This window comes from Mytilus galloprovincialis, chromosome 12 (genome assembly GCF_965363235.1).
Source record: "Mytilus galloprovincialis chromosome 12, xbMytGall1.hap1.1, whole genome shotgun sequence".
In the NCBI taxonomy this organism is placed as follows: domain Eukaryota; kingdom Metazoa; phylum Mollusca; class Bivalvia; order Mytilida; family Mytilidae; genus Mytilus; species Mytilus galloprovincialis.
This window is the reverse complement of record NC_134849.1, coordinates 74,573,622-74,601,408: the sequence shown is the minus strand read 5'-3', so window position 1 is coordinate 74,601,408 and position 27,787 is coordinate 74,573,622. Positions and strand designations below refer to the sequence as shown.

Below are 27,787 nucleotides of genomic sequence, written 5' to 3'. Positions count from 1 at the left end.
ATATCAATGATAAGTAAAGAAGGCGAGACATTTCAGTGTGTGCACTCTTGTGAATTTATGAATTATGTTAATCATGTAAATAATGTTATGTTTTTTGTTTTTTGCTTTTTGAAGTTTTTAAAATTGACAAATAATGCTAGCAGGGGAGATTATTCATTAATATTTTTATGATGCCAAACTTGAAATTTAGAGGTGCCTATGTTTGCTATTTGTTATAACCCAATTGTTATGATTCTTAAATAATCTATACAAGTAAGCATGTTAATTTGTCAATAACCATTATTTTATTAATTAGTTTGAATTTGATGAGGTTCTTTGATGTAGAACTTGACTTTTTTTATACAAAAGTGTTTTTTTATTTGTTTTAAATGTTTTTAAAATTGTATTACAAACTTTTTGACATTTTATTTTAATTTATCACCAAAACAACTCTAATTTGTCTGACAGTATCTGAATAAAATTAATTTGTTAGATACTTTGTTTCTTTTATTGAAGTATATACAAAGGGAGATAACTCAAAATTGTTTTTTTTTTTATTATTCTGACCCGATTAGAAGTGATAAAAATAACTATGCCCTAGACAGGATGACAATAAGAAAATGCTAGAAATTGTTGTGTATGGTTATGCTTTGTCCAAAAAATTTTGTTATCTCCTGTATTGTATATTGCTGCCATTGTCAAAATCCAAATCACACATAGATAGCCTTGTCCTATAGTTTATATCTGGTGTTTGTGTTTTTTGTATGTCTTAGATTCTAACTCTTCAAGTTCTTATATAAATTCAGATGCATTGCCATTCTTTACATATAGGTAAAGGCATATTTACAAAATGGTATTGAGCTTTGCAAATGAGTGACATGTATTCGTTGGATTATTGTTTAAGTTTCATCTGAAAAATACAGTCTTCAATGTTTTCTGACAAATTATACATTTGCACATTGCCATTTGAAACCACAAATATTATTCTACTGTAAATACACAGAGCAGCAATCCATGCCTTTCAAGTCTAATACTTTGTAAACATGTATCAGAAAAGTTGGAGGATCAATTTTATATGTACAGTAGCTACAAAGTTATCACCATTAAAATTCCTGTTTTTCCTAATTTTTGTTTTTTTATTTAATTAGATATTTTCAAACCAGATATTTGGGTTAAAGTAAAAACAAATCCCCAACATCCCTTTTCCAAAAAACAGAGGGAAAAATTCTGCCTTTTCTTTATTATTCATTTGCACTATTGTTTTGTAAGTAGTTATACAGGATTATATTGACTTTAAATTGCATTAAATTTGATGGAAGTTCTAATTTAAATAAGTCATAAACAAGAAATTTATTTGAATTTACATGTAATTTAATTACATAATTAATTAAATTTAATTTATATTTAAAATTCTTTAAATTTGAAATTTATAAAAATTTAATTTATATTAAAAGATCTTTAAATCTCAAATTTATTCAAATTTAAATTATATCAAAACTTCTTTAAATTTGAAATTTATTCAAATTTAATTTATATTAAAAATTCTTTAAATCTCAAATTTATTCAAATTTAATTTACATAAACATTTCTTTAAATTAGAAATTTATTCAAATTTAGTCTATACTTAAATTTTTTAAATTTGAAATTTATTCAGATTTAAAAATACCTTTAAACTAGGTTGAAATTTGGGAATTTATTTGCAATATTAAATTTAGTTTAAATCTATATTAAATTAGAAATTTTCCAGCAAAGTAAATGCATAATATTTTTTGTAATTTGAAATTTAATATGCATAACATATGCATTTAATTTTATATTAAATGCATCATTTCATGCAGTGTGATATAATATTCTTGTAAAGACGACTTGGGTACAGACGATAATACAAACAAACATGCCAGTCAGGAACGTAGCTGTGGAGGGATCATCAATGTTGTTGAAACTTGTAAAGATGACTTGGGTACAGACGATAATACAAACAAACATGCCAGTCAGGAACGTAGCTGTGGAGGGATCATCAATGTTGTTGATACTTGTAAAGATGACTTGGGTACAGACGATAATACAAACAAACATGCCAGTCAGGAACGTAGCTGTGGAGGGATCATCAATGTTGTTGATACTTGTAAAGATGACTTGGGTACAGACGATAATACAAACAAACATGCCAGTCAGGAACGTAGCTGTGGAGGGATCATCAATGTTGTTGATACTTGTAAAGATGACTTGGGTACAGACGATAATACAAACAAACATGCCAGTCAGGAACGTAGCTGTGGAGGGATCATCAATGTTGTTGATACTTGTAAAGATGACTTGGGTACATACGATAATACAAACAAACATGCCAGTCAGGAACGTAGCTGTGGAGGGATCATCAATGTTGTTGATACTTGTAAAGATGACTTGGGTACAGACGATAATACAAACAAACATGCCAGTCAGGAACGTAGCTGTGGAGGGATCATCAATGTTGTTGATATAATATTCTTGTAAAGACGACTTGGGTACAGACGATAATACAAACAAACATGCCAGTCAGGAACGTAGCTGTGGAGGGATCATCAATGTTGTTGAAACTTGTAAAGATGACTTGGGTACAGACGATAATACAAACAAACATGCCAGTCAGGAACGTAGCTGTGGAGGGATCATCAATGTTGTTGATACTTGTAAAGATGACTTGGGTACAGACGATAATACAAACAAACATGCCAGTCAGGAACGTAGCTGTGGAGGGATCATCAATGTTGTTGATACTTGTAAAGATGACTTGGGTACAGACGATAATACAAACAAACATGCCAGTCAGGAACGTAGCTGTGGAGGGATCATCAATGTTGTTGATACTTGTAAAGATGACTTGGGTACAGACGATAATACAAACAAACATACCAGTCAGGAACGTAGCTGTGGAAGGATCATCAATGTTGTTGATACTTGTAAAGATGACTTGGGTACAGACGATAATACAAACAAACATGCCAGTCAGGAACGTAGCTGTGGAGGGATCATCAATGTTTTTGATACTTGTAAAGATGACTTGGGTACAGACGATAATACAAACGAACATGCCAGTCAGGAACGTAGCTTTGGAGGGATCATCAATGTTGTTGATACTTGTAAAGATGACTTGGGTACAGACGATAATACAAACAAACATGCCAGTCAGGAACGTAGCTGTAGAGGGATCATCAATGTTGTTGATACTTGTAAAGATGACTTGGGTACAGACGATAATACAAACAAACATGCCAGTCAGGAACGTAGCTGTGGAGGGATCATCAATGTTGTTGATACTTGTAAAGATGACTTGGGTACAGACGATAATACAAACAAACATGCCAGTCAGGAACGTAGCTGTGGAGGGATCATCAATGTTGTTGATACTTGTAAAGATGACTTGGGTACAGACGATAATACAAACAAACATGCCAGTCAGGAACGTAGCTGTGGAGGAATCACCAATGTTGTTGATACTTGTAAAGATGACTTGGGTAGAGATCATAACACAAACAAACATGCCAGTCAGGAACGTAGCTGTGGAGGGATCATCAATGTTGTTGATACTTGTAAAGATGACTTGAGTACAGACGATAATACAAACAAACATGCCAGTCAGGAACGTAGCTGTGGAGGGATCATCAATGTTGTTGATACTTGTAAAGATCACTTGGGTACAGATCATAACACAAACAAACATGCCAGTCAGGAACGTAACCGTGGAGGGATCATCAATGTTGTTGATACTTGTAAAGATGACTTGGGTACAGACGATAATACAAACAAACATGCCAGTCAGGAACGTAGCTGTGGAGGGATCATCAATGTTGTTGATACTTGTAAAGATGACTTGGGTACAGATCATAACACAAACAAACATGCCAGTCAGGAACGTAGCTGTGGAGGGATCATCAATGTTGTTGATACTTGTAAAGATGACTTGGGTACAGACGATAATACAAACAAACATGCCAGTCAGGAACGTAGCTGTGGAGGGATCACCAATGTTGTTGATACTTGTAAAGATGACTTGGGTAGAGATCATAACACAAACAAACATGCCAGTCAGGAACGTAGCTGTGGAGGGATCATCAATGTTGTTGATACTTGTTAAGATGACTTGAGTACAGACGATAGTACAAACAAACATGCCAGTCAGGAACGTAGCTGTGGAGGGATCATCAATGTTGTTGATACTTGTAAAGATGACTCTGGTACAGATCATAACACAAACAAACATGCCAGTCAGGAACGTAACTGTGGAGGGATCATCAATGTTGTTGATACTTGTAAAGATGACTTGGGTACAGACGATAATACAAACAAACATGCCAATCAGGAACGTAGCTGTGGAGGGATCATCAATGTTGTTGATACTTGTAAAGATGACTTGGGTACAGACGATAATACAAACAAACATGCCAGTCAGGAACGTAGCTGTGGAGGGATCATCAATGTTGTTGATACTTGTAAAGATGACTTGGGTACAGATGATAATACAAACAAACATGCCAGTCAGGAACGTAGCTGTGGAGGGATCATCAATGTTGTTGATACTTGTAAAGATGACTTGGGTACCGACGATAATACAAACAAACATGCCAGTCAGGAACGTAGCTGTGGAGGGATCATCAATGTTGTTGATACTTGTAAAGATGACTTGGGTAGAGATCATAACACAAACAAACATGCCAGTCAGGAACGTAGCTGTGGAGGGATCATCAATGTTGTTGATACTTGTAAAGATGACTTGAGTACAGACGATAATACAAACAAACATGCCAGTCAGGAACGTAGCTGTGGAGGGATCATCAATGTTGTTGATACTTGTAAAGATGACTTGGGTACAGACGATAATACAAACAAACATGCCAGTCAGGAACGTAGCTGTGGTGGGATCATCAATGTTGTTGATACTTGTAAAGATGACTTGAGTACAGACGATAATACAAACAAACATGCCAGTCAGGAACGTAGCTGTGGAATTATAAACATACTCAAAAATGCCAGCCATAATGATAAATGTGGAGTTGTCGACATTAACAAAGATGGTAGCATAAATGATGAATGTGAAATTATTAGGTTGAAAAAGAGATACAACAGGTGAGTTGTTTGCCTTTATATATATATATATATATATATATATATATTCATATAAATTTCTCCCTTTTCACATTTAGGCCAAAAAATGTACTTTTAACACGTTTAAATTTCTTTTTTTTCTTTGTGTTTTCTTAGTTCTTAAACCACATGAACCACTACTGATATAAATTTAAGAAAACCAACCAAATTGTCAACAGCAATGTACAGTCCCAATCAATGTTTCCTTGCTTTTTCAATTGGCCTTTAGTCATGTTAGTTTTAAACATTTAATTAAGTTAATTGTTGATTGGTATTGGTATACAACGTGTACAAATAATACATGTAATAGTACGGTTTAAAAAAAATGTTATACTCTCTGAATGATTGCAGCTACTCTTCAAACATTGCAACTCTTTTTTTCAAAAACGTATTTATTTCTTGTGTTATTTCAGCATATAACCATGATAACCATGTTAAATATATCTTTGTTTTTGTTCATCCTAGTTGCCATCTGATATAGAGGGTGGAGTTCTTCAACCAGTAGTGTTTACAGCAGAACCCCATGTTTCTGAGGTCTCTAATTCTGAAGACAAATCAAATCTAGCACTTACCGACAACCGCCAAATTATGATTCTGAGAAATGATGATATGCAAGAAAGCAAGGTAGTCCTGGCTGAAATCACAGAAAACGGAATGATGCGTTACATACCTGTACCTGACCAAGACGGAGCAACAATGTTTGTTTTAGATCCGGCAAATACTGAGCATCATTTAAAGACGTATCATAATCAATATGACCTATTAAAAGGTCATGCAGAAAAGGAGACAATTCATATTTATACACAACAAGGGCTAGCAACTGCATGTTTACCACACAGTGTTGAAACTGTGACTAGACCTGAGGGTCAAGAAACTGCAGATATACAAGTTCTTGAATCTGCAGATGTACAACAAGTTCTTGAATCTGCAGGTGAACAGCAAGTTCTTGAATCTGTTGATGTACAACATTGCTTTGAAAATACAACGAAAGCAGAAAAGCTAGATCAAGACGGTTTTGAGCCAATGGAAGTAACATATTCTTCAATATACAGTCTGTCAGAAATGAAATCTGCAGATAATGATATTTAATGCCACACATTGTTGTAAATAATTTAATGATTAGGCCATACAAAAATAAAACAAGCCTTTTTGCTTATTCTCCCTAACCTTATTTTAAGAGCCTACCCTAACACTAAAATTTGTAAACCAATTTTGAACAAGCACTGTTAAAGTAGCTCTAATTTTACCAAGAAATAGACATAGTTTAAATGCGGACATCGAAATGACCCTAAAATGAATTCTTAAGCAAAATAAATATCTACTTTCCCATGTTTACCCATGTTACCATTTCCCAACATTTGGAGTAACAGGAGACTTAAGCAAAAAAATATTTTTATACTTGTGACTTGCACAATAGTTAGTTGCTTAACCTTTAGTTTTATATGATTTGTCTTGTGTACTATTATTTACATGATTTATCTGTTTGTCTTTTTCATTTTAAGCCATGGCATTGTCAGTTTATTTTCGATCTATGAGTTTGACTGTTCCTCTGGTATTTTTCGCCCCTGTTTTAGCTAGCTGTACACATCTTTCTGGCCTGGGTTCATCTGTCAATAAAATGTTATGGTACTTTTGTCATTTTATCAAAAACATTAAGCAGTATAGGTTAACTACACATGTTGTTTGTAATGACTGTCAGGTGTTCATGTCTGACTGGGTTCATATGACCTTAACCAATTTCATGGTTCATTGATCAATATTAAGATTTTGTGGTATGATCTGTTTCTTAGGTAATATTAGAAATTGAAACACTGTATTTGGTGTGTGGAATGATTACAAGGTGGACATGTCCGTCTCACCATGTGTGATATACCTGACTTAGGTTTGGGGACTAAAGACAAGTATATAGATTGTAAATAAAAAGAAGAACTTTCAAATTATGATCCTTTTACTTTGGATTCAAACGCCAAAAGAGGCTGATACATGTAATCATCACAACAATCATGGTTAAGACAATACAACGGTTCCTGAAAGTACGGATTATACAGACATACATGTATAACACATGACCTCATTTTCACATATGAACATTCCATAATGTTAAGTGTAAGTGATTATGGACGTAAAACCTTTGTATTCATGATGTAACAGATTTGATTAAAAAAAATAGTTTCAAGAAAAAGGCAGAACATTTCAGCATGTGTAGTGTGCACTCTTGTTGAATTTTTTTAAGTGTTTTTTTTTTTTAAGATATTTTTCATGTCTTAATGACTTGGTATGTAAACTAAAAGTGCTTTTGAAAGGATTTACAAAAAAAATGTGTTAAAATTTCAATAATACTGTATATTACAGAATTCAAAAACTGCTATGTATTCAATAATTTTTTTTTTCTATATCTATATAAGGGAAAGAAGTTAGATATGTCGCTGTTATAATAATAGATGAAATTCATACTGATTAAGAGGTATTGTATGATAAGTTATTATGCATTAAATGACTTATCTAATGTATATTAAATGTATATTTTTATTTGATAAATTGTACATATCAATGTCTTTGTATATTTTCGATTGAATATTTATATCTGTTTATTAAACTGAATAAAAATGATAAATGTTGGATAAGTTGTGTCTGGTTTGTGGTTTCAAACTGAAATTCTAATTTCAAATTAAGATAAGTGTAGTTAAATGAAGGCAGCAGTAGTATACCGCTGTTTGAAAGTCATAAATAGATTGAGAGAAAACAAATCCGGGTTACAAACTAAAACTGAGGGAAACATATCAAATATAAGAGGAAATCAACCAAACAACAGAAAAAACGTCAGTGCAACCTGAGACTACGGTACTATAAGTGCACTTTGTTACTCACTCTTATCTAACTTCGGCACGGGCTTAACAATTTTGATATTGTTTTATTTAAATTTGCTATTATTATGATGATCAGATGGGTCTTTCCTTAAATATTGTTCTTCTTCAGAGATACGTGGAGCCAACATATTTGAAACTCAAAACCTAATACAAAAGTTTAAGAGCCGATTAAACAAAATATAGTTACATTTTGTTGTCAAGTGATGGATCATATATAAATGCATACGCAGGCATGTCCTTTTGGAGCCTACGACAGCAGTCACAGGCATGTCCTTTTGGAGCCTCGGCCGTATTAATATAACTTGTGATATGTATACCCTTTTTTCTGAGTTGAGCAATCATCATTCAACGATGTGTAGGAACGGCAAGCTCTAAGCGCTTGAGGAACCCCTTCATAAACCTGGCTTAACCCACTATATGCTTCAGGAAATGCATAAGCCGCGTGTGAAAATATTACAATTGGTACCAGTTTGGGAGCACCTGAGATCACCCCTAGTTTTTGGTGAGGTTCGTTTTGTTTATTCTTTAGTTTTCTATGTTGAGTCATGTGTACTATTGTTTGTCTATCTTTTTCACTTTTAGCCTTGGCGTTGTCAGTTTATTTTAGATTTATGAGTTTGACTGTGGTATCTTTCGTCCCTCTTTTGTGTTTCAGATGTTTTGTTGGTTGAAAAGTCGTGACTGTGTTTGGTTTTGTCAGTTTTAATGGACTTCTTCACCTTTGGGATTTACTTTTGATTTCAGTTTGCACTCCATTTGTCTGTCTGTCTGTCTGTCCATCCGTCAAATCAGTTTTCCACATTTTTTCCTTAATGCTGGAAGAAAGTTGGCGTTTTGCTAATCATCACAAATAACAGATTAAATTTAAATTTTGTTTGGGTCTGATAATTATGTGCAGAGATATGGTCCTTGGACTTATATTCACTCAAAATTAGTTTTCCGCACCTTTTTTTCGTTATGCTTGAAGATATAGATTCAAATATTGGTATACAGTTTTATCAAGACAAGTTACAGATCAGTTCAAATTATGTTCCTACCTATTGGTTTTGTGCATGGTAGTTATGGTACATTTTAATATTCAGTTTTCAACACTTTTTTTCGTCATGCTATATAGTTAACACCATGACTAGTCATAGATCAAGTTAGAATTTTGTTCCACTACAATTACTGTATATTTTATTCGTTTTTCGTTTTGGCATGTTTGGTCGTTGTTTTTTCTTTTGATCATTTTCCTTTTTTTCGTTATGGTACTGTTTTTATGCCCCACCTACGATAGTAGAGGGGGATTATGTTTTCTGGTCTGAAAGTCCGTTTGTCTGTTTGTTCGTTCGTCCTGCTTCAGGTTAAAGTTTTTAGTCAAGGTAGTTAACTTTTTGATGAAGTTGAAGTCAAATCAACTTTAAACTTAGTACTCATGTTACCCATGAGATGATCTTTCTAATTTGAATGCCATAAATTAAAGTTTTGACCCCAATTTCACAGTCCACTGAACATGGAAAATGACAGTGCGAGTGGGGCATCCGTGTACTATGGACACATTCTTGTTTTATCCTTAAGCTTTTCCTTTTTAAACTGTCTTTTTTGTAGTTTTTCTTTTTAACAATAGTAATGCTTTTTTATCGGTTTTCTTTTTTTGCCATGGAACCGTCCTAATTATTTCCTTTTTATAGCCATGCTAAATTATATTTCATCTTTTTTTCTCGTTTTTATTTTAGGCAATGGTACTGTGTCTACTGTGTTTTTATCATTTTCCTTTGAAGCAATGATACTGTCTTATTTTATCAATTTCCTTTTAACAATGTTTAAGCCCTGGTACTGTCTTATTATCGTTTTTTTTTTTGGCCACGGTTGTTTTTTTGTGTTGCTATTTTCCTTCTTGACCATGATCTTGTCTTTTTATTATATTCATATTTTGGCCATGGTCCTGTTGTTTTATTAATTCCTTTCTTAGCCATGGCACAGTCTTTTTCTGTTTTTTTAGCCATAATACTGTCTTGTTATCATGTTCCTTTGTGGCCATAGTGCTGTCATTTTATCATTTTCCTTTTTAGCCATATTACTATCTTTTTATCAGTTTCCTTTGTGGCCATATCACTGTCGTTTTATCATAGTTGTAGCCATAGTACTGTCTTTTATCTGTTGACCATTTCCGTTTTTGCCATGATGCTGTCTTTTTATCATATCTTTTTAACCATAGTACCGGTTTTTTTTTTTATCATTATTATTTATTTTGGCCAAGGTACGGTCTATTTAATGATTTTTCTTCTAAGTCATAGCACTGTCTTTTTATATGTTTTTATAGTCATAGTACTGTCTTTTTATTATTTTCCTATTTTGTCATAGTACTGTCTTTTTATAATTATTTCAGCCATAGCACTGTCTTTTTATAATTATTTCAGCTATAGCACTGTCTTTTTATAATTATTTCAGCCATAGTACTCACTACTGTCTCTTTTCACTTTTTTTAGCCATAGTTTTGACTTTTTAAGCCATAATCAGAGGCGGATTTAGTGGGGGGAGGGGGGGCTTGGTCCACCCTTTTTGGAAAAAAATTTGGTTGCTTATATATGGAATCACTGAAGCGGGCCTCCTCTTAGGTCAGTCAGAGGGCCCCACTTATGAAAATTTCTGGATCCGCCACTGACAATACTGTCTGTTTAGTAATATTAGTGTCTTTTTAGTCGTAGTACTGTCTTTTTTATCATTTTCCTTTTTGACCATAGAACTGTTTTTTTATTTTGTTTTTTTGTTTTTTAATTTTTCATTTTGGCCATGGTACTGTCTTTTTATAATTTTCCTATTTAGTCATAGTACTGTCTTTTTATAATTTTTTTAGCCATAGTACTGTCTTTTTATAAATTTTTTAGCCATAGTACTGTCTTATAGTCAACTGTTTTTAACCAAAGTTATGTCTTTTTTAGCCATAATACTGTCTGTTTAGACATATTACTGTCTTTGTAGCTATAGTACTGTCTTTGTATCCATATGACTGTTTTTTAATGAGTTTTGTTGCAATGGTACTGTATGTTTTGCCATAGTACTGCCTGTTAAGCAATAGTACTGTCCTTTTTTTCAATTTTTAGCCACAGTACTGTCTTTTTTTCAATTTTTAGCCATAGTACTGGTTTTTTTCTCAATTTTTAGCCATAGTACTGTTTTTTTCTTCAATTTTTAGCCATAGTACTGTCTTTTTTTCAATTTTTAGCCATAGTACTGTCTTTTTTTCAATTTTTAGCCATAGTACTGTCTTTTTTTCAATTTTTAGCCAAAGTACTGTCTTTTTTATTTATCAGGTAAAAGCAAACTGTTCACATGTTTATAATTTTTATTACAAAACTTTTCATAAAATTTGTAATGCTATACATGACAAATATACAATAAGAATTATACTATGAAAAATAATTTACTTTTAAGAATGGTAATATTCATATAGTGGTCTGATCTGATCATGAAGCACAAACCTTTCAAATTTGAATCTTTGAAAAAAAAATATAAAAAAAATCTAAAAGGGTAGATTATAGATATAGAAAGATGTGGTGTGAGTGTCAATGAGACAACTCTCCATCCAAATAACAATTTAAAAAAAAGTAAACCATTATAGGTCAATGTAAGGCCTTCAACACGGAGCCTTGGCTCACACCGAACAATAAGCTTTAAAGGGCCCCAAAAATGTATAATGGTATAAAGCAAACACTGTTAATACATCGACTGTTGCTGGGTTATTTGTTGTCTTTCTTTATGACGAATTATATTGGAGTACCTGAAAGTAATAAGTTATCCTCCTTTTGCGGATTTATAATAATGTATCAGAGTTGAAAATTGAAAAAAATCCATTGATTCAGAAATATGTCTCGCCTTTTGGCATAAAATTCAGAAAAAAAACAATCTGATGGACAACAACATTGTTAATTGAACATTTTGAATAAAAGTAGCAGGACCATGCACAAGTTGGCAAGGCCTGGAAAAGGTTACACACTTGGATGTACAGACAGTGATGGAACTTTATTAAAAATAATTATTGTTGAGTACTATGAGTAGTTTCTATCAAACTGACTGAAGCAGAAATCTTAACATTGAACATTGGAAATTATTATAAGTCACAGGACCATGACATACAGAGGTGGGGAGGGATTGTACTTAAGGAAAAAGTAGTTCCTATCCTACTTACTTTAGCAGAAAACCTAACATTCAAAATTGAAATTTAATTTATAGTCACTGGACCTGACTTAAGAAGCCAGGCCTCAAGATAGTCATCAATGTTTTGATAGTAATGCAACTTCATATAAAAAATCATTGATATAATACAAGTAGTTCCTATCAAACTTACTTAAGCAGAAAATTGAGAAACCGTGAACATCGTTATCCTTACACCGGAAATGCAATCCAGATGTGTCTATTCTCACGAAAACTTTCGTCGCTGGTGAGACTTAAAAAAACGATAAGATTGAAATAAAGTAAAAACTAAAAGTAGTAAATGTTACATAGAACAAGATGTAGTGTTCTTATCTAAAAGAATAGCCCAAACAACTTGTTACACTGCAGAGAAATTGTTCCTTCCACGGTGTGGATCAAGATGTGTGTTTAAAGTTTATAATCTTTACAATAGTACATCTTAAAATAATGAATCTTGTTTCAACTTAACAGTTTTCATCTCGGATATTGTCTATCATCTAATTTTCCTTAGTTTTTCTAATATATTTTCTGGTGCCTCGATTCATGATATTGGACATTTTTTTGACATCCTTTGCCGATCTGCTTTTTTCTGAGATTTCTTGCTAATTGCTCCTTCATCTCTTTCTTCTTCAAAGCGTCTGAAGGTATTGAGATCCACATTCTCTAGAATTTCCTGTAAACAATATGCTCCTCTCCCAATGTTTACTAGTGCCTGTACAAGGACCCTTATGGTAGGTTTTACTGATCTGTCTTCTCTCCATTTGAACAAGACTTCCCTATTCTGAGCTTCTAAGTCTCTGGGAATATTGATCTGAATATTTTCTAGGTTTGCAATTGAGAGTCCAACTTCAGTACCAAGTTGAAAGTATACCTGACCAATTCGTGAAGATAATGCATCTAAAACCTCATCTGTTGGAATACAATCCAGATATTCCAAAGGAATGTCTGAAAAATAGGAATGAATTGATCAAAAGCTGTTTGGAATATTGTGTGTTAGATACATTTTGAAAACTAGAAGCTACCTGTAACTTGCATTGCTAATTTTGAAATCTAAATGATAGTGACAAAGTTTCAAATCTTTTTGTTAATTGTTTCACATATCTACTTTTATATTTTACAATAGTAGCCAGCAAAGATGAATATCTTATCTAGTTTTTGCTCAAACCACCGCACCGAAGGGGGTAAATATATTCCTCATTTAAGGACTACCACTCCTATTAACAGTGTGTCAACTTACTATATCGACAAAATTTGACGCGTTAGTAGATCTTACCTTGTTGATCATTTTTGTGATTTAAAGTGTCTATATATCTATTATGTTTTAAAAATGATTGACAAAACTTGCATTTCACCCATATGTTCTATATTTAGCCATGTCGGCCATTTTAATTTGGATCATCGGACATAGTTTTAAAAACTAGATTTTGGTCAAATTTGGATAATTTGAGCCAGTAGTTTTAGATCAGAAGAATTTTGAAAAAGTTAACGACAACGTGATCAGAAAAGCCTGGTAAACAAAATATGATAGTTGAGAACTTTTGGTTCAATTTGTTCTGCAGTTTTGGAGTATAGATTTAAAAAAAAAACCCAACACACTACAATCAATATCTCAGCTTTGTCTTGGATATCTGTCTATGTTGAAGGATATGCGACGTAGCTAGTCTATAAAAATTCGTAAGGGTTCCACGGAACCCAGTGTCTCGCCTACTTTTGCTGTTAATCGCAGACTCAACAAAAATGAGGAAAAACATCAATAAAAATTTCCCTCTCGATACTGTCTTTTGATTGAAAGAAGCTTCCAAGTTTGGTAAAAAAATCCAGGATAGTTTATAAATCTAATAAATGTTTTATAAACTTTAACTGCAGACTATATGTAATGTTAACTGGAAGAAAAACTAAGTCCATTTATAAGTAAAATACAGATACACAGGTACAAAATATTAACAAAATTTCCTTCTAGATACTAGCTTTTGATCATAAACAAGCTTCTGTCCAAGTTTGGTACAAATAAAATTAAAAATAGTATAAGAAAGTTATCAAAATTATTAAAAATTTAACCACAGAGTGAATGTGTTGCTGGCAGAAAATCTAAGTTCATTTAAAGTAGAATACGGAAAAAATGGATTTATCGTTTTACAAAATTTACCTTTGGATACTATCTTATGATCATAAACAAGCTTCTGTCCAAGTTAGGTACAAATCAAGGATAGTTTAAGAAAGTTATAAAAATTTTAAAAACTTTAACCACAGAGTGAATGTAATGTTTTCCCGCAGAAAAACTAAGTCCATTTATAAGTAAAATACGAAAAAAATGGAATTTTATTTTTACAAAATTTACTTCTGGATACTATCTTATGATCATAAACAAGCTTCTGTCCAAGTTTGGTAGAAATCCAGGATAGTTTAAGAAAGTTATTAAAATTTTAAAAACTTAACCACAGAGTGAATGTAATGTTTTCCCGCAGAAAAACTAAGTCCATTTATAAGTAAAATACGGAAAAAATGGAATTTTATTTTTACAAAATTTACTTCTGGATACTATTTAATGATCATAAACAAGCTTCTGTCCAAGTTTGGTAGAAATCCAGTATAGTTTAAGAAAGTTATTAAAATTTTAAAAACCTTAACCACAGAGTGAATGTAATGTTTTTGTAAAAATAAATTTCCAATTTTCCGTATTTTACTTATAAATGGACTTAGTTTTTTCTGCGAGGAAACATTACATTCACTCTGTGGTTTAAGTTTTTTAAATTTTTATAATGTTCTTAAACTATCCTTGATTTCTACCAAACTTAGACAAAAGCTTGTTTCTGATCATAAGATATTATTCAGAAGTAAATTTTGTAAAAAAAAATCACTTTAAGTTTTTAAAATTTTTATAATGTTCTTAAACTATCCTTGATTTCTACCAAACTTAGACAAAAGCTTGTTTCTGATCATAAGATATTATTCAGAAGTAAATTTTGTAAAAAAAAGATCACTTTTTGTTTTTTTTTACAAAATTTACTTCTGAATAATATCTTATGATCAGAAACAAGCTTTTGTCTAAGTTTGGTAGAAATCAAGGATAGTTTAAGAACATTATAAAAATTTTAAAAACTTAAACCACAGAGTGAATGCAATGTTTCCTCGCAGAAAAACTAAGTCCATTTATAAGTAAAATACGGAAAATTGGAAATTTATTTTTACAAAATTTTCTTCTTGATACTATCTTATGATCATAAACAAGCTTCTGTTTAAGTTTGGTACTAATCAAGGATAGTTTATGAAAGTTATTAAAATTTTAAAAACTTTAACCACAGAGTGAATGTAATGTTTCCTCGCAGAAAAACTAAGTCCATTTATAAGTAAAATACGGAAAAAATGGAATTTTATTTTTCCAAAATTTACTTCTGGATACTTTCTTATGATCATAAACAAGCTTCTGTCCAAGTTTGGTAGAAATTCAGTATAGTTTAAGAAAGTTATTAAAATTTCAAAAACTTTAACCACAGAGTTAATATTTGTGGACGCCGCCGCCGCCGACGATGACGGAATGTAGGATCGCTTAGTCTCGCTTTTTCGACTAAAGTCGAAGGCTCGACAAAAATGCCCTTACGAGTAATTACCTTTCTGACGCCATTTTAGATTCTCTAGATATTATTTTTTAAGCTATCTAGATTTATTTAGAACCTAGGCTAGTTTCACGTTCAGTAGTCAACATCTACGTACCCTTACTCAGTATGTTATATATTAAACACAATCCAGATGATGGCAACATATACATTCTGAAATGACCATCTTTAATTAACCAATTAATATTTAGATAAACAGTTTGATGACTTTATTTTAACTTAAAGACTTAGGACACAAACAAAATTTGTCATCTTGACACTGAGATCATAACTACGCAGTACATGCCTGTTTAATATTCAACAGATCCTAATTACCTGGTACACACCTTTTAACCATTCAACATATTATCCTAATTACCCTGTACACACCTGTTAACCATTCAACAGATCCTAATTACCCAGTTAACTGGGTAATTATGATCTGTTGAATGGTAAACAGGTATGTACTGGGTAATTAGGATCTGTTGAATGGTAAACTGGTATGATCTGGGTAATTAGGATCTGTGGAATGGTAAACAGGTATGTACTGGGTAATTAGGATCTGTTGAATGGTAAACAGATATGTACTGGGTAATTATGATCTGTTGAATAGTAAACAGGCATGCACTGGGTAATTAGGATCTGTTGAATGGTAAACAGGTATGTACTGGGTAATTATGATCTGTTGAATAGTAAACAGGCATGCACTGGGTAATTAGGATCTGTTGAATGGTAAACAGGTATGCATACCTTTTTACCATTCAACAGATCATAATTATCCAGTACAAACCTGTTTACCATTCAACAGACTATAATTACCCAGTACATACATGTTTACTTTTAAACAGATTCTTATTGTTCAGTAAATATCTGTGTGTAATTTGACAGATCCTAATATTTTAGTCCTCACCTGTTTACCAATCAATATATTTTATTTTCCAGCACATACCTGTTTACCATTTAACAGATCCTTTTCATCCAGTACAATAACCTGGCACATACATGTTTCCATTATTCATAATCAACCAGTGCATACCTGTACCTCATTAACCAGTACTTACCTGTTCCTTATCACCCAGTACATACCTGTTCAGAATTTACCAGTACATACATGTACAAGTGTAACGAGCACATACCTGTTTCTGCTGTTTTGACTCTTCGTACCTGTAAAATATAACAAGTACTGAGATTATTCAGGTTTTGGGCAAAGTTAAAAGTGTCAATTTTCTGAAATATAAGTTTTATCAATAATTATTTCAGTAAACACATATGCCATATTACCCTTGTTTCCATATATATTAAGGGACAGAAAAAGGAATTTATATTCAATGTCATAAAAGGAGTATAATTGCAAGAAATCAAATTTCTATAACGTTGTAAGGTCTGTAGAAGTTGTTCTGCAGTGTACTAGAATCAAAATAGGACGAGAATTTCAATGCTCAAGAACAGTATTGTTTACTTCTTACGGTCTGAGAAAAGCAGGTGTATGAACGTAATAATATCATTTGACTATTAAAATCAGGCTATATTTTCTTTATGTTCAATATGTGTCTTTGTCTGAGGGTACTTTCTCAGAAAGTGACAAAATTAACATTTAAGATTAATTCTCTAATTATTGATTACAAAGACAGTTATGTAGTCAAGTTCTCAATTGAAAAAAATAACCACCCAAAACTACAGTCTGCGTGGTTCACCTGGAGCCAGGTGCATTTTCGCCCATGCACACTATCCAACATTAAACACTAGACCATATAATTTTAACTGATTTGTTTTTGGTTGAACTGCATTTCTGATCATTGTTTTTCTGTGTCAGTTGTATATTAATTTAGGAACTATTCTGAGCTAATTTGAGACCTGAACTTTAACGTTTTATAACGTTGATACCAATTTCGACATCATACTATACAACATATATAATTAAGCTATTAAAAGTAGTTTTCAAGAACTGTTCTTGACCACCCAAATAAAAAAAAAGACCAAAGAACCATGAAAATGAGGTCAAAGGCAGATGAACCATGTCTAATACAAACATATTTGAAAAAGAGTTATAACTTGAAAGACTAAATGTTGACCAATGTTCCATAAAAATGTGTAAGTGTTCCGCGGAACCCAGTGTCTCGCCTACTTTTGCTGTTATCACAGGCTCATAAAGAATGGGGGGAAAATAATTAATAATTTTCTACTTTTGATTGTAAGAAGCTTCTATCCAAGTTTGTTAAAAATCCAGGATGGTTTATGGATCAAATAAATGTTTTAAAAACTTGAACTGCAGACTATATGTAATGTTAACTGGAAGATTTATAAGTAATATACTGAAAAAAAGGAAATAATCTTTTACAAAATGTCGTTCTAGATACTAGTTTTTGATCATAAACAAGCTTTTGTCAAAGTTTGGTACACATCCAGGATAGTTTAAGAAAGTTATTAAAATTTTTAAAACTTTTACCACACAGTGAAGGTAATGTTAACTGGCAGAGAAAAAACTAGAGGCTCTTAAGAGCCTGTGTCGCTCACCTTGGTTTATGTGCATATTAAACAAGGAAACAGATGGATTCATGACAAAATTGTGTTTTGGTGATGGTGATGTGTTTGTAGATCATACTTTAGTTACTGATCATTTTTGTTACTTACAATTTTCTCTATCTGTAATGAACTTGGCCCTTTAGTTACAGAGGAAAAAACTTTGTAAAAACTTACCAAAATTTACCAAATTAATGAAAAATGTTAAACTAGAGGCTCTCAAGAGCCTGTGTCGCTCACCTGTTAATGTGTTTACTGATGTCGGCCATCTTCGTTGGTAGGTGGGGTCATTAGACACTTTTTTTTAAAATAGATACCCTAGTATTATGATTGTGGCCAAGTTTGGTTAAATTTGGCCAAGTCGTTTTAGAAAAGATTTTTATACAAGTTACAAAAATGACGAAAAGTTGTTCAATATTGACTATAAAGGGCAATAACTCCTTAAGGGGTCCTCTAACAATTTTGATCATGCTGACTTATTTGTAGATCTTACTTTGCTGAACATTATTGCTGTTTACAATTTATCTCTATCTATAATAGTATTCAAGATAATAACCAATAAACAGCTGCGCCATGAGCGCATGATACGCCCGACGTCTTGTGTGGAAGTTTTATGCAATAATCATAAATAGTTTCTGAGGAAGTTTTAAGCAATAACCATTTATTGTTTTTGAGACACAGCGGGACATGTGAAACCCCCCCCCCCCCCAACCCTGTTTTTTTTTTACAAATATCACTAAAATAAAATTTTGAATCAAACCAAAAAGTATACAGATCTTTAAATTAGTATAACAAAGAAGTGTGTACAGTTTCAAGCAATAATCATAAATTGTTTTTGAGATACGGCATGACATGTAAAAAAAAAACCTCCCCTTTTTTACAAAATACTCAATAACTCAAAAATAAAATTTTGAGTCATCACCAAAAAGTATACAGATCTTAAGATTAATATAACAAAGAAGTGTGTAAAGTTTTAAGCAATAATAATAAATCGTTTTTGAGATACGGCATGACATGTAAAAAAAACCTCCCCCTTTTTTACAAAATACTCAATAACTCAAAAATGAAATTTTGAATCATCACCAAAAAGTATACAGATCTTAAGATTAATATAACAAAGAAGTGTGTAAAGTTTTAAGCAATAATCATAAATCGTTTTTGAGATACGGCGCGACATGTAAAAAAACCCTCCCCCTTTTTTACAAAATACTCAAAAACTCAAAAATGAAATTTTGAATCATCACCAAAAAGTATACAGATATTAAGATTAATACAACTAAGAAGTGTGTAAAGTTTTAAGCAATAATCAAGAAACGTTTTTGAGATATGGTGCGACATGTGAAAAAAAACACACCCTTGTTTTAGTTACAAAGTGCCGTAACTCAAAAAGTTTAAATCTTATTTTCACCAAAAAGTATACAGATCATTTGACCATCATAAGAAACAACTATATTAAGTTTCATGAAATTTGGATAAGTCGTTCTCAAGTTACGGTGCGACATGTTTACGCCGGACAGACGGACAGACGGACGGACGGACGGACGGACAGACGGACGGACGGACACCGGACATTTGTATACCATAATACGTCCCGTCAAAATTTTGACGGGCGTATAAAAACTGCAAAATTTCCTTAAAATCACCAATTTTAGGGCAGCAACCCAACAACAGGTTGTCCGATTCAACTCAAAATTTGTGAGGATATATATCTTATTCTGATGGACATTTAAATCTTGAAAGATTTGCCCTAAATGTCTTAGTTTCAAAGATATAAAGCAAAAACTGCATTTTACCACTATGTTCTAATTTTAGCCATGTCGGCCATTTTGTTTGGCAGGCTGGGTCATCGGACACATTTTTTAAACTATAAACCACAATGATAATTGTGGCCAAGTTTGGTTAAATTTGGCAAAGTAGTTTTGGAGAAGAAGATTTTTAGAAAAGTTACAAAAAATGACGAAAAGTTGTTAAAAATTGACTATAAAGGGCAATAACTCCTTAAGGGGTCAACTGACAATTTTGGTCATGTTAACTTATTTGTAGGTCTTACTTTGCTGAACATTATTGCTGTTTACAGTTTATCTCTATCTATAATAGTATTCAAGATAATAACCAAAAACGGCTAAATTTCTTTTAAAATTACGAATTGGGGGGCAGCAACCCAACAACCAGTTGTCCAATTCATCTAAAAATTTCAGGGCAGATAGATATTTACTAGATAAACAAGTTCACCCCTTGTAAGATTTGCTTTAAATGCTTTGGTTTCAGAGTTATAAGCCAAAATCTACATTTTACCCCTTATGTTCTATTTTTTAGCCATGGCGGCCATCTTTGTTGGTTGGCATTGTCACCGCACACAGTTTTTAAACTAAATACCCAAATTATGATTTTGGCTAAGTTTCGTTAAATTTGGTCCAGTAGTTTCAGAGGAGAAGATTTTTGTAAAAGAAACAAAAATTTATCAAAAATTGGTAAAAAATGACTATTAAGGGCAATAACTCCTTAAGGGGTCAACTGATCATTTTCATCACGTTGACTTATTTGTAGATCTTACTTTGCTGAACATAATTGACATTTAAAGTTTATCTCTATCTATAATAATTTTCAAGATAAAATTTCCTTAAAATTACCAATTTAGGGGCAGCAACCCAACAACCCATTGTCTGATTCATCTGAAAATTTCAGGGCAGATAGATCTTGACCTAATAAACAATTTTACCGTCAGATTTGCTCTAAATGCTTTGGTTTCAGAGTTATAAGCCAAAATATACATTTTACCCCTATGTTCTATTTTTAGCAATGGCAGCCATCTTGATTATTTTGGCGGGTCACCGGACACAATTATTTAACTAGATACCCCAATGATGATTGTGGCCAAGTTTGGTTAAATTTGGCCAAGTCGTTTTAGAAAAGATTTTTATACAAGTTACAAAAATGACGAAAAGTTGTTCAATATTGACTATAAAGGGCAATAACTCCTTAAGGGGTCCTCTAACAATTTTGATCATGCTGACTTATTTGTAGATCTTACTTTGCTGAACATTATTGCTGTTTACAATTTATCTCTATCTATAATAGTATTCAAGATAATAACCAAAAACTGCAAAATTTCCTTAAAATCACCAATTTTAGGGCAGCAACCCAACAACAGGTTGTCCGATTCAACTCAAAATTTGTGAGGATATATATCTTATTCTGATGGACATTTAAATCTTGAAAGATTTGCCCTAAATGTCTTAGTTTCAAAGATATAAAGCAAAAACTGCATTTTACCACTATGTTCTAATTTTAGCCATGTCGGCCATTTTGTTTGGCAGGCTGGGTCATCGGACACATTTTTTAAACTATAAACCACAATGATAATTGTGGCCAAGTTTGGTTAAATTTGGCAAAGTAGTTTTGGAGAAGAAGATTTTTAGAAAAGTTACAAAAAATGACGAAAAGTTGTTAAAAATTGACTATAAAGGGCAATAACTCCTTAAGGGGTCAACTGACAATTTTGGTCATGTTAACTTATTTGTAGGTCTTACTTTGCTGAACATTATTGCTGTTTACAGTTTATCTCTATCTATAATAGTATTCAAGATAATAACCAAAAACGGCTAAATTTCTTTTAAAATTACGAATTGGGGGGCAGCAACCCAACAACCAGTTGTCCAATTCATCTAAAAATTTCAGGGCAGATAGATATTTACTAGATAAACAAGTTCACCCCTTGTAAGATTTGCTTTAAATGCTTTGGTTTCAGAGTTATAAGCCAAAATCTACATTTTACCCCTTATGTTCTATTTTTTAGCCATGGCGGCCATCTTTGTTGGTTGGCATTGTCACCGCACACAGTTTTTAAACTAAATACCCAAATTATGATTTTGGCTAAGTTTCGTTAAATTTGGTCCAGTAGTTTCAGAGGAGAAGATTTTTGTAAAAGAAACAAAAATTTATCAAAAATTGGTAAAAAATGACTATTAAGGGCAATAACTCCTTAAGGGGTCAACTGATCATTTTCATCACGTTGACTTATTTGTAGATCTTACTTTGCTGAACATAATTGACATTTAAAGTTTATCTCTATCTATAATAATTTTCAAGATAAAATTTCCTTAAAATTACCAATTTCGGGGCAGCAACCCAACAACCCATTGTCTCATTCATCTGAAAATTTCAGGGCAGATAGATCTTGACCTAATAAACAATTTTACCGTCAGATTTGCTCTAAATGCTTTGGTTTCAGAGTTATAAGCCAAAATATACATTTTACCCCTATGTTCTATTTTTAGCAATGGCAGCCATCTTGATTATTTTGGCGGGTCACCGGACACAATTATTTAACTAGATACCCCAATGATGATTGTGGCCAAGTTTGGTTAAATTTGGCCAAGTCGTTTTAGAAAAGATTTTTATACAAGTTACAAAAATGACGAAAAGTTGTTCAATATTGACTATAAAGGGCAATAACTCCTTAAGGGGTCCTCTAACAATTTTGATCATGCTGACTTATTTGTAGATCTTACTTTGCTGAACATTATTGCTGTTTACAATTTATCTCTATCTATAATAGTATTCAAGATAATAACCAAAAACTGCAAAATTTCCTTAAAATCACCAATTTTAGGGCAGCAACCCAACAACAGGTTGTCCGATTCAACTCAAAATTTGTGAGGATATATATCTTATTCTGATGGACATTTAAATCTTGAAAGATTTGCCCTAAATGTCTTAGTTTCAAAGATATAAAGCAAAAACTGCATTTTACCACTATGTTCTAATTTTAGCCATGTCGGCCATTTTGTTTGGCAGGCTGGGTCATCGGACACATTTTTTAAACTATAAACCACAATGATAATTGTGGCCAAGTTTGGTTAAATTTGGCAAAGTAGTTTTGGAGAAGAAGATTTTTAGAAAAGTTACAAAAAATGACGAAAAGTTGTTAAAAATTGACTATAAAGGGCAATAACTCCTTAAGGGGTCAACTGACAATTTTGGTCATGTTAACTTATTTGTAGGTCTTACTTTGCTGAACATTATTGCTGTTTACAGTTTATCTCTATCTATAATAGTATTCAAGATAATAACCAAAAACGGCTAAATTTCTTTTAAAATTACGAATTGGGGGGCAGCAACCCAACAACCAGTTGTCCAATTCATCTAAAAATTTCAGGGCAGATAGATATTTACTAGATAAACAAGTTTACCCCTTGTAAGATTTGCTTTAAATGCTTTGGTTTCAGAGTTATAAGCCAAAATCTACATTTTACCCCTTATGTTCTATTTTTTAGCCATGGCGGCCATCTTTGTTGGTTGGCATTGTCACCGCACACAGTTTTTAAACTAAATACCCAAATTATGATTTTGGCTAAGTTTCGTTAAATTTGGTCCAGTAGTTTCAGAGGAGAAGATTTTTGTAAAAGAAACAAAAATTTATTAAAAATTGGTAAAAAATGACTATTAAGGGCAATAACTCCTTAAGGGGTCAACTGATCATTTTCATCACGTTGACTTATTTGTAGATCTTACTTTGCTGAACATAATTGACATTTAAAGTTTATCTCTATCTATAATAATTTTCAAGATAAAATTTCCTTAAAATTACCAATTTAGGGGCAGCAACCCAACAACCCATTGTCTGATTCATCTGAAAATTTCAGGGCAGATAGATCTTGACCTAATAAACAATTTTACCGTCAGATTTGCTCTAAATGCTTTGGTTTCAGAGTTATAAGCCAAAATATACATTTTACCCCTATGTTCTATTTTTAGCAATGGCAGCCATCTTGATTATTTTGGCGGGTCACCGGACACAATTATTTAACTAGATACCCCAATGATGATTGTGGCCAAGTTTGGTTAAATTTGGCCTGGTAGTTTCAGAGGAGAAGATTTTTGTAAAAGTTTACGGACGACGACGGACGCAAAGTGATGAGAAAAGCTCACTTGGCCCTGTGGGCCAGGTGAGCTAAAAACTAAGTCCATTTATAAGTAAAATACGGATAAAACGGATGATTTTGTTTTACAAAATTTACTTCTGGATACTATCTTATGATCATAAACAATCTTCTGTTTAGGTTTGGTAAAAATCCAGGTTACCCATTTCCATTCTCAATTTTATATAGTATAAGGAAGTTATTAAAATTTTTAAACTTTTAACCACAGAGAGAATGTACTGTTAACTGGCAGAAAAACTAAGTTCATTTATCATGTTTATGATTAAAATAGAGACAAACTAGATTTTTTTTCTCACACTATTTACTTCTGGATACTATTGTATGATCATAAACATGCTTCTGTGCAAGTTTGGAAGAAATCCAGGATAGTTTAAGAAAGTTATTAAGATTTTCTAAAATTTAAACCACAGAGTGAATATTTTTGAACGCCGCTGTCGACGACGACGGAATGTAGGATTGTTATGTTTCGCTTTTGCGACAAAAGTCGCAGTCTCGACAAATCTTCAAAAAAAAATTAATTGACAAAAAATTATTGAGTTTTAAAATGAAAATAAGGTAAAGGACAATAAGACGTATGTCCGACAGGAACTTCAGAACATAAGTCATCTATATTGTATTAAAGTCAAAAAGTTAAATGTTAGAAAATGTTTTTGATTGTTGGATTATTAACCAGGTTTCCATAACCATGGTTACACAACTAAATAAAAGAAGAATGTGTCTGAGGACACACATGCCACGTTTGAAGCTTTAAAGTTTTTACAATGAAAATATAAAGGTAAAGGACGATAAGGCGTATGTCCAACAGGAACTTCAGAACATAAGTCATATGTATACAGGATATGAAGTATCCAGGTCTTAAACCTTTTTATACATACTGCTTCATTGAAAGAGCTGGTGCTGGATAGGCTTCACTATGCATTTCATTCTGCGACATTTGTATCAAGTGAGACAAAAAAACAACAACAAGGAAATATAAAGGCATTTTTTTACAGAACAGATTAACATCTATATAGTAAAAAGTCAATAAGTTCAAGTTTAGAAAATGTTTTTGATTATTGGATTATTAACCAGGTTTCCATAACCATGGTTACACAACAAAATAAAAGAACAATGTGTGTGAGGACACACATACCACGTTTCAAACTTTGCAATTTTACAAGTTGAATAAAAGGGGCATAACCTTAGAACTGTAAATGACCAACAACCTAAATTCAAACTATGTCTGCTAGTTTTGGTTCTTAGCATTATATAAAAAAAAAAATGGATTAGAAAGGTTTAGTTGGAGTGCGGAAAGAAAATATTTGGCAATTTTCTAATTTATTAAGAGACGTAACTTTAGAACGGTAAGTGACACAATGCCCAAATTTTAACATTGTATAAAAGTTGTTGTTCTTAGTATTGTGTATGAGTTGTAATCAAAATTTGGATGAGTAAAACTTAAGTAAGGATGCAAAATAAAAAAACCTTAAATTATTCAGGGTGCATAAATTTAGAACGGTAAATGTCCAAATTCAAACTAAGTCTGTGAGGTTTTGTTCTTGGCATTATATGCTCGTTTTTGAAATTTGCATGAGACAAATTTCAAGTGCAGAAACAAAACTGGGAAGGACAGAGAGAAAAACAGATGAATAAGACTGAAGGAAGGTCAAGGGTGACACTTAAAGACCTGTAAGCCACAGTGTGGGCATATAAAAGGATTTTGTAACCTATCTTTTTATCTGTATAAAATATTTGACTATCTTACTTGACACAAAACATGTGTTGATATATGCATTTTGCTCAGTGCTTCTGCCAAGGCTTTGAAATTGCACTCATGTTTTATCTCTTTCCATTTTGCTAATACCAAAAAACTTGCAACCTCTGTATCTGTTGGATGATTTTTCTTTATCTTTTCTGACTTATCAAACATCTCTAGATGTACTACTAATTCATCCATTTGGCTTGGAGAACAGTTGTTTGAAAAACGCAACAATTCAATATCACTTGGTCTTTTGTTCAAAGCATTATCACTAAGACCTGAAAATGCAAAATTGTTATCATGTTTAATTTATTTTCATTACATGACACTGAATCCAAAACAAACCTTTTAATGAGTCCCACATTTGGACTAATTGTGTTAAGTCTGGAAATAAATTGCCAGACATAAAACATTTCATACATTTGTTATTAGTTGGTGCTTTTAAACAATTGAAAGTATATCAAATTAGTTTTGTTAATCAAGTATTATATGAACCATAGTGGCAATTTCTTGTTTAATTACCCAGATGAAAATAACTTTATATATTTCATCTAAAAAGAAAACACACTATAAATGGAGTTGCTTGACTTTCCTAGACTTGCTAAAGCATTTACTCATCAAGTATATCTTATCACCTTCTTGTCTTTTTTCAATATTATATGTGTTCATTATTTCAACAATATTGCAAATGCTGAAATATCTCACCTTCTTTTAGATATAAAAAGGAAAAACAAAAACAGCTTTGTTTTATAATAAAAGTATAATAAATTTTATAACGTTTATTCATATTTTGTTGTGAGAAATAATGAACAAATATACGCCGAAATACACAGACTCACCCCACATTGGAAACCAACAATCTTGTACAACCTCACCTTAAACATTGATGAGGATAACGTATGTAGAGTAAAAAGAGGCTCTGAAGATCATATGTCGCTCACTTTTATCTACTGTGATTTTTTTAAATCATGTAAAATACAGTTAACCATAATGGATAGTATAAGATACCCTAATAATTAGTGAGGCTAAGTTTGGTTCAATACGGCCCAGTACTTAAGTGTAAAACAAGTCATCCCATAGTAGTCTTACAATAGTTCCAGAAGACTCCTTATCTTTATTTAAATAAGTTTTTAAGTTGTGACCATTTGAAATTGTATTTTTACAATTTGTCATAGAGTTCTATAGTTCCCTTTATTCTATTCCTAGCCATGGCGGTCATGGTGGTTGATTTGCAGGGTAATGGGATACATTTTTCAGTCAAAATATCTAATTGACAATTGTGGCTTAGTTTAATTCGTTTTGGCCCAGTCGATTTTGATCATTTGAATTATGTGTAGAGCCAACTTTACAGAAAATGAGTGCTGTTTACGGTTCATCTCTATCTATTATAATATTCCAAATAATAATCAAAAACAAAAACAAAATCCTTAAAATTATAAATTCAGGGGCAGCAACCTGAAAATTTCAGGGCGGTTATATCTCAATATTTATGCCATGTCAGATTTGCTCTAAATGCATTAGTTTCAGAGATATTATAACACATCCCCGAAATCACAGGCATTTAGAGTTTGGATGATTAATGAAACTTTGTAAACTGTTGTAAGGCGAATTTTTGCAAAAAAAAAATATGTCTGGAGAATTTCAGAAAAGGTATTGAAATACATAGGTACTTGGAGACAGGATAATTTTGTCAAGCCCTCCCCTCTCTGTTATTTTTTTTCTGTTAAATCCCATTATTTTTGCATTTCTGTATACTATGAACATACGTATATTATAAATACAGTGTATTTGCTATTTACTATCAATTCCAAGTTTCTTCACCACGGCGATCACTGCTATATTATATATAGT

The 27,787-nt window shown here is 32.3% G+C and overlaps 1 protein-coding gene across 1 annotated transcript in view; it reads right to left on the bottom strand.

Annotated features, from left to right (window-relative positions):
• Positions 1-11,277: 11,277 nt before the first annotated feature.
• LOC143054829 (uncharacterized) overlaps positions 11,278-27,787 on the bottom strand; it is a 97,356-nt gene continuing 80,846 nt past the window's right edge. Inside the window, exons 11-13 of the mRNA XM_076227879.1 lie at positions 25,943-26,214; positions 16,873-16,900; positions 11,278-13,088 (exon numbers count right to left, since the gene is read on the bottom strand). Coding sequence (XP_076083994.1) covers positions 12,685-13,088; positions 16,873-16,900; positions 25,943-26,214 — 704 coding nt within the window. The 3' untranslated portion in view covers positions 11,278-12,684. The remainder of the gene's footprint in view (positions 13,089-16,872; positions 16,901-25,942; positions 26,215-27,787) is intronic.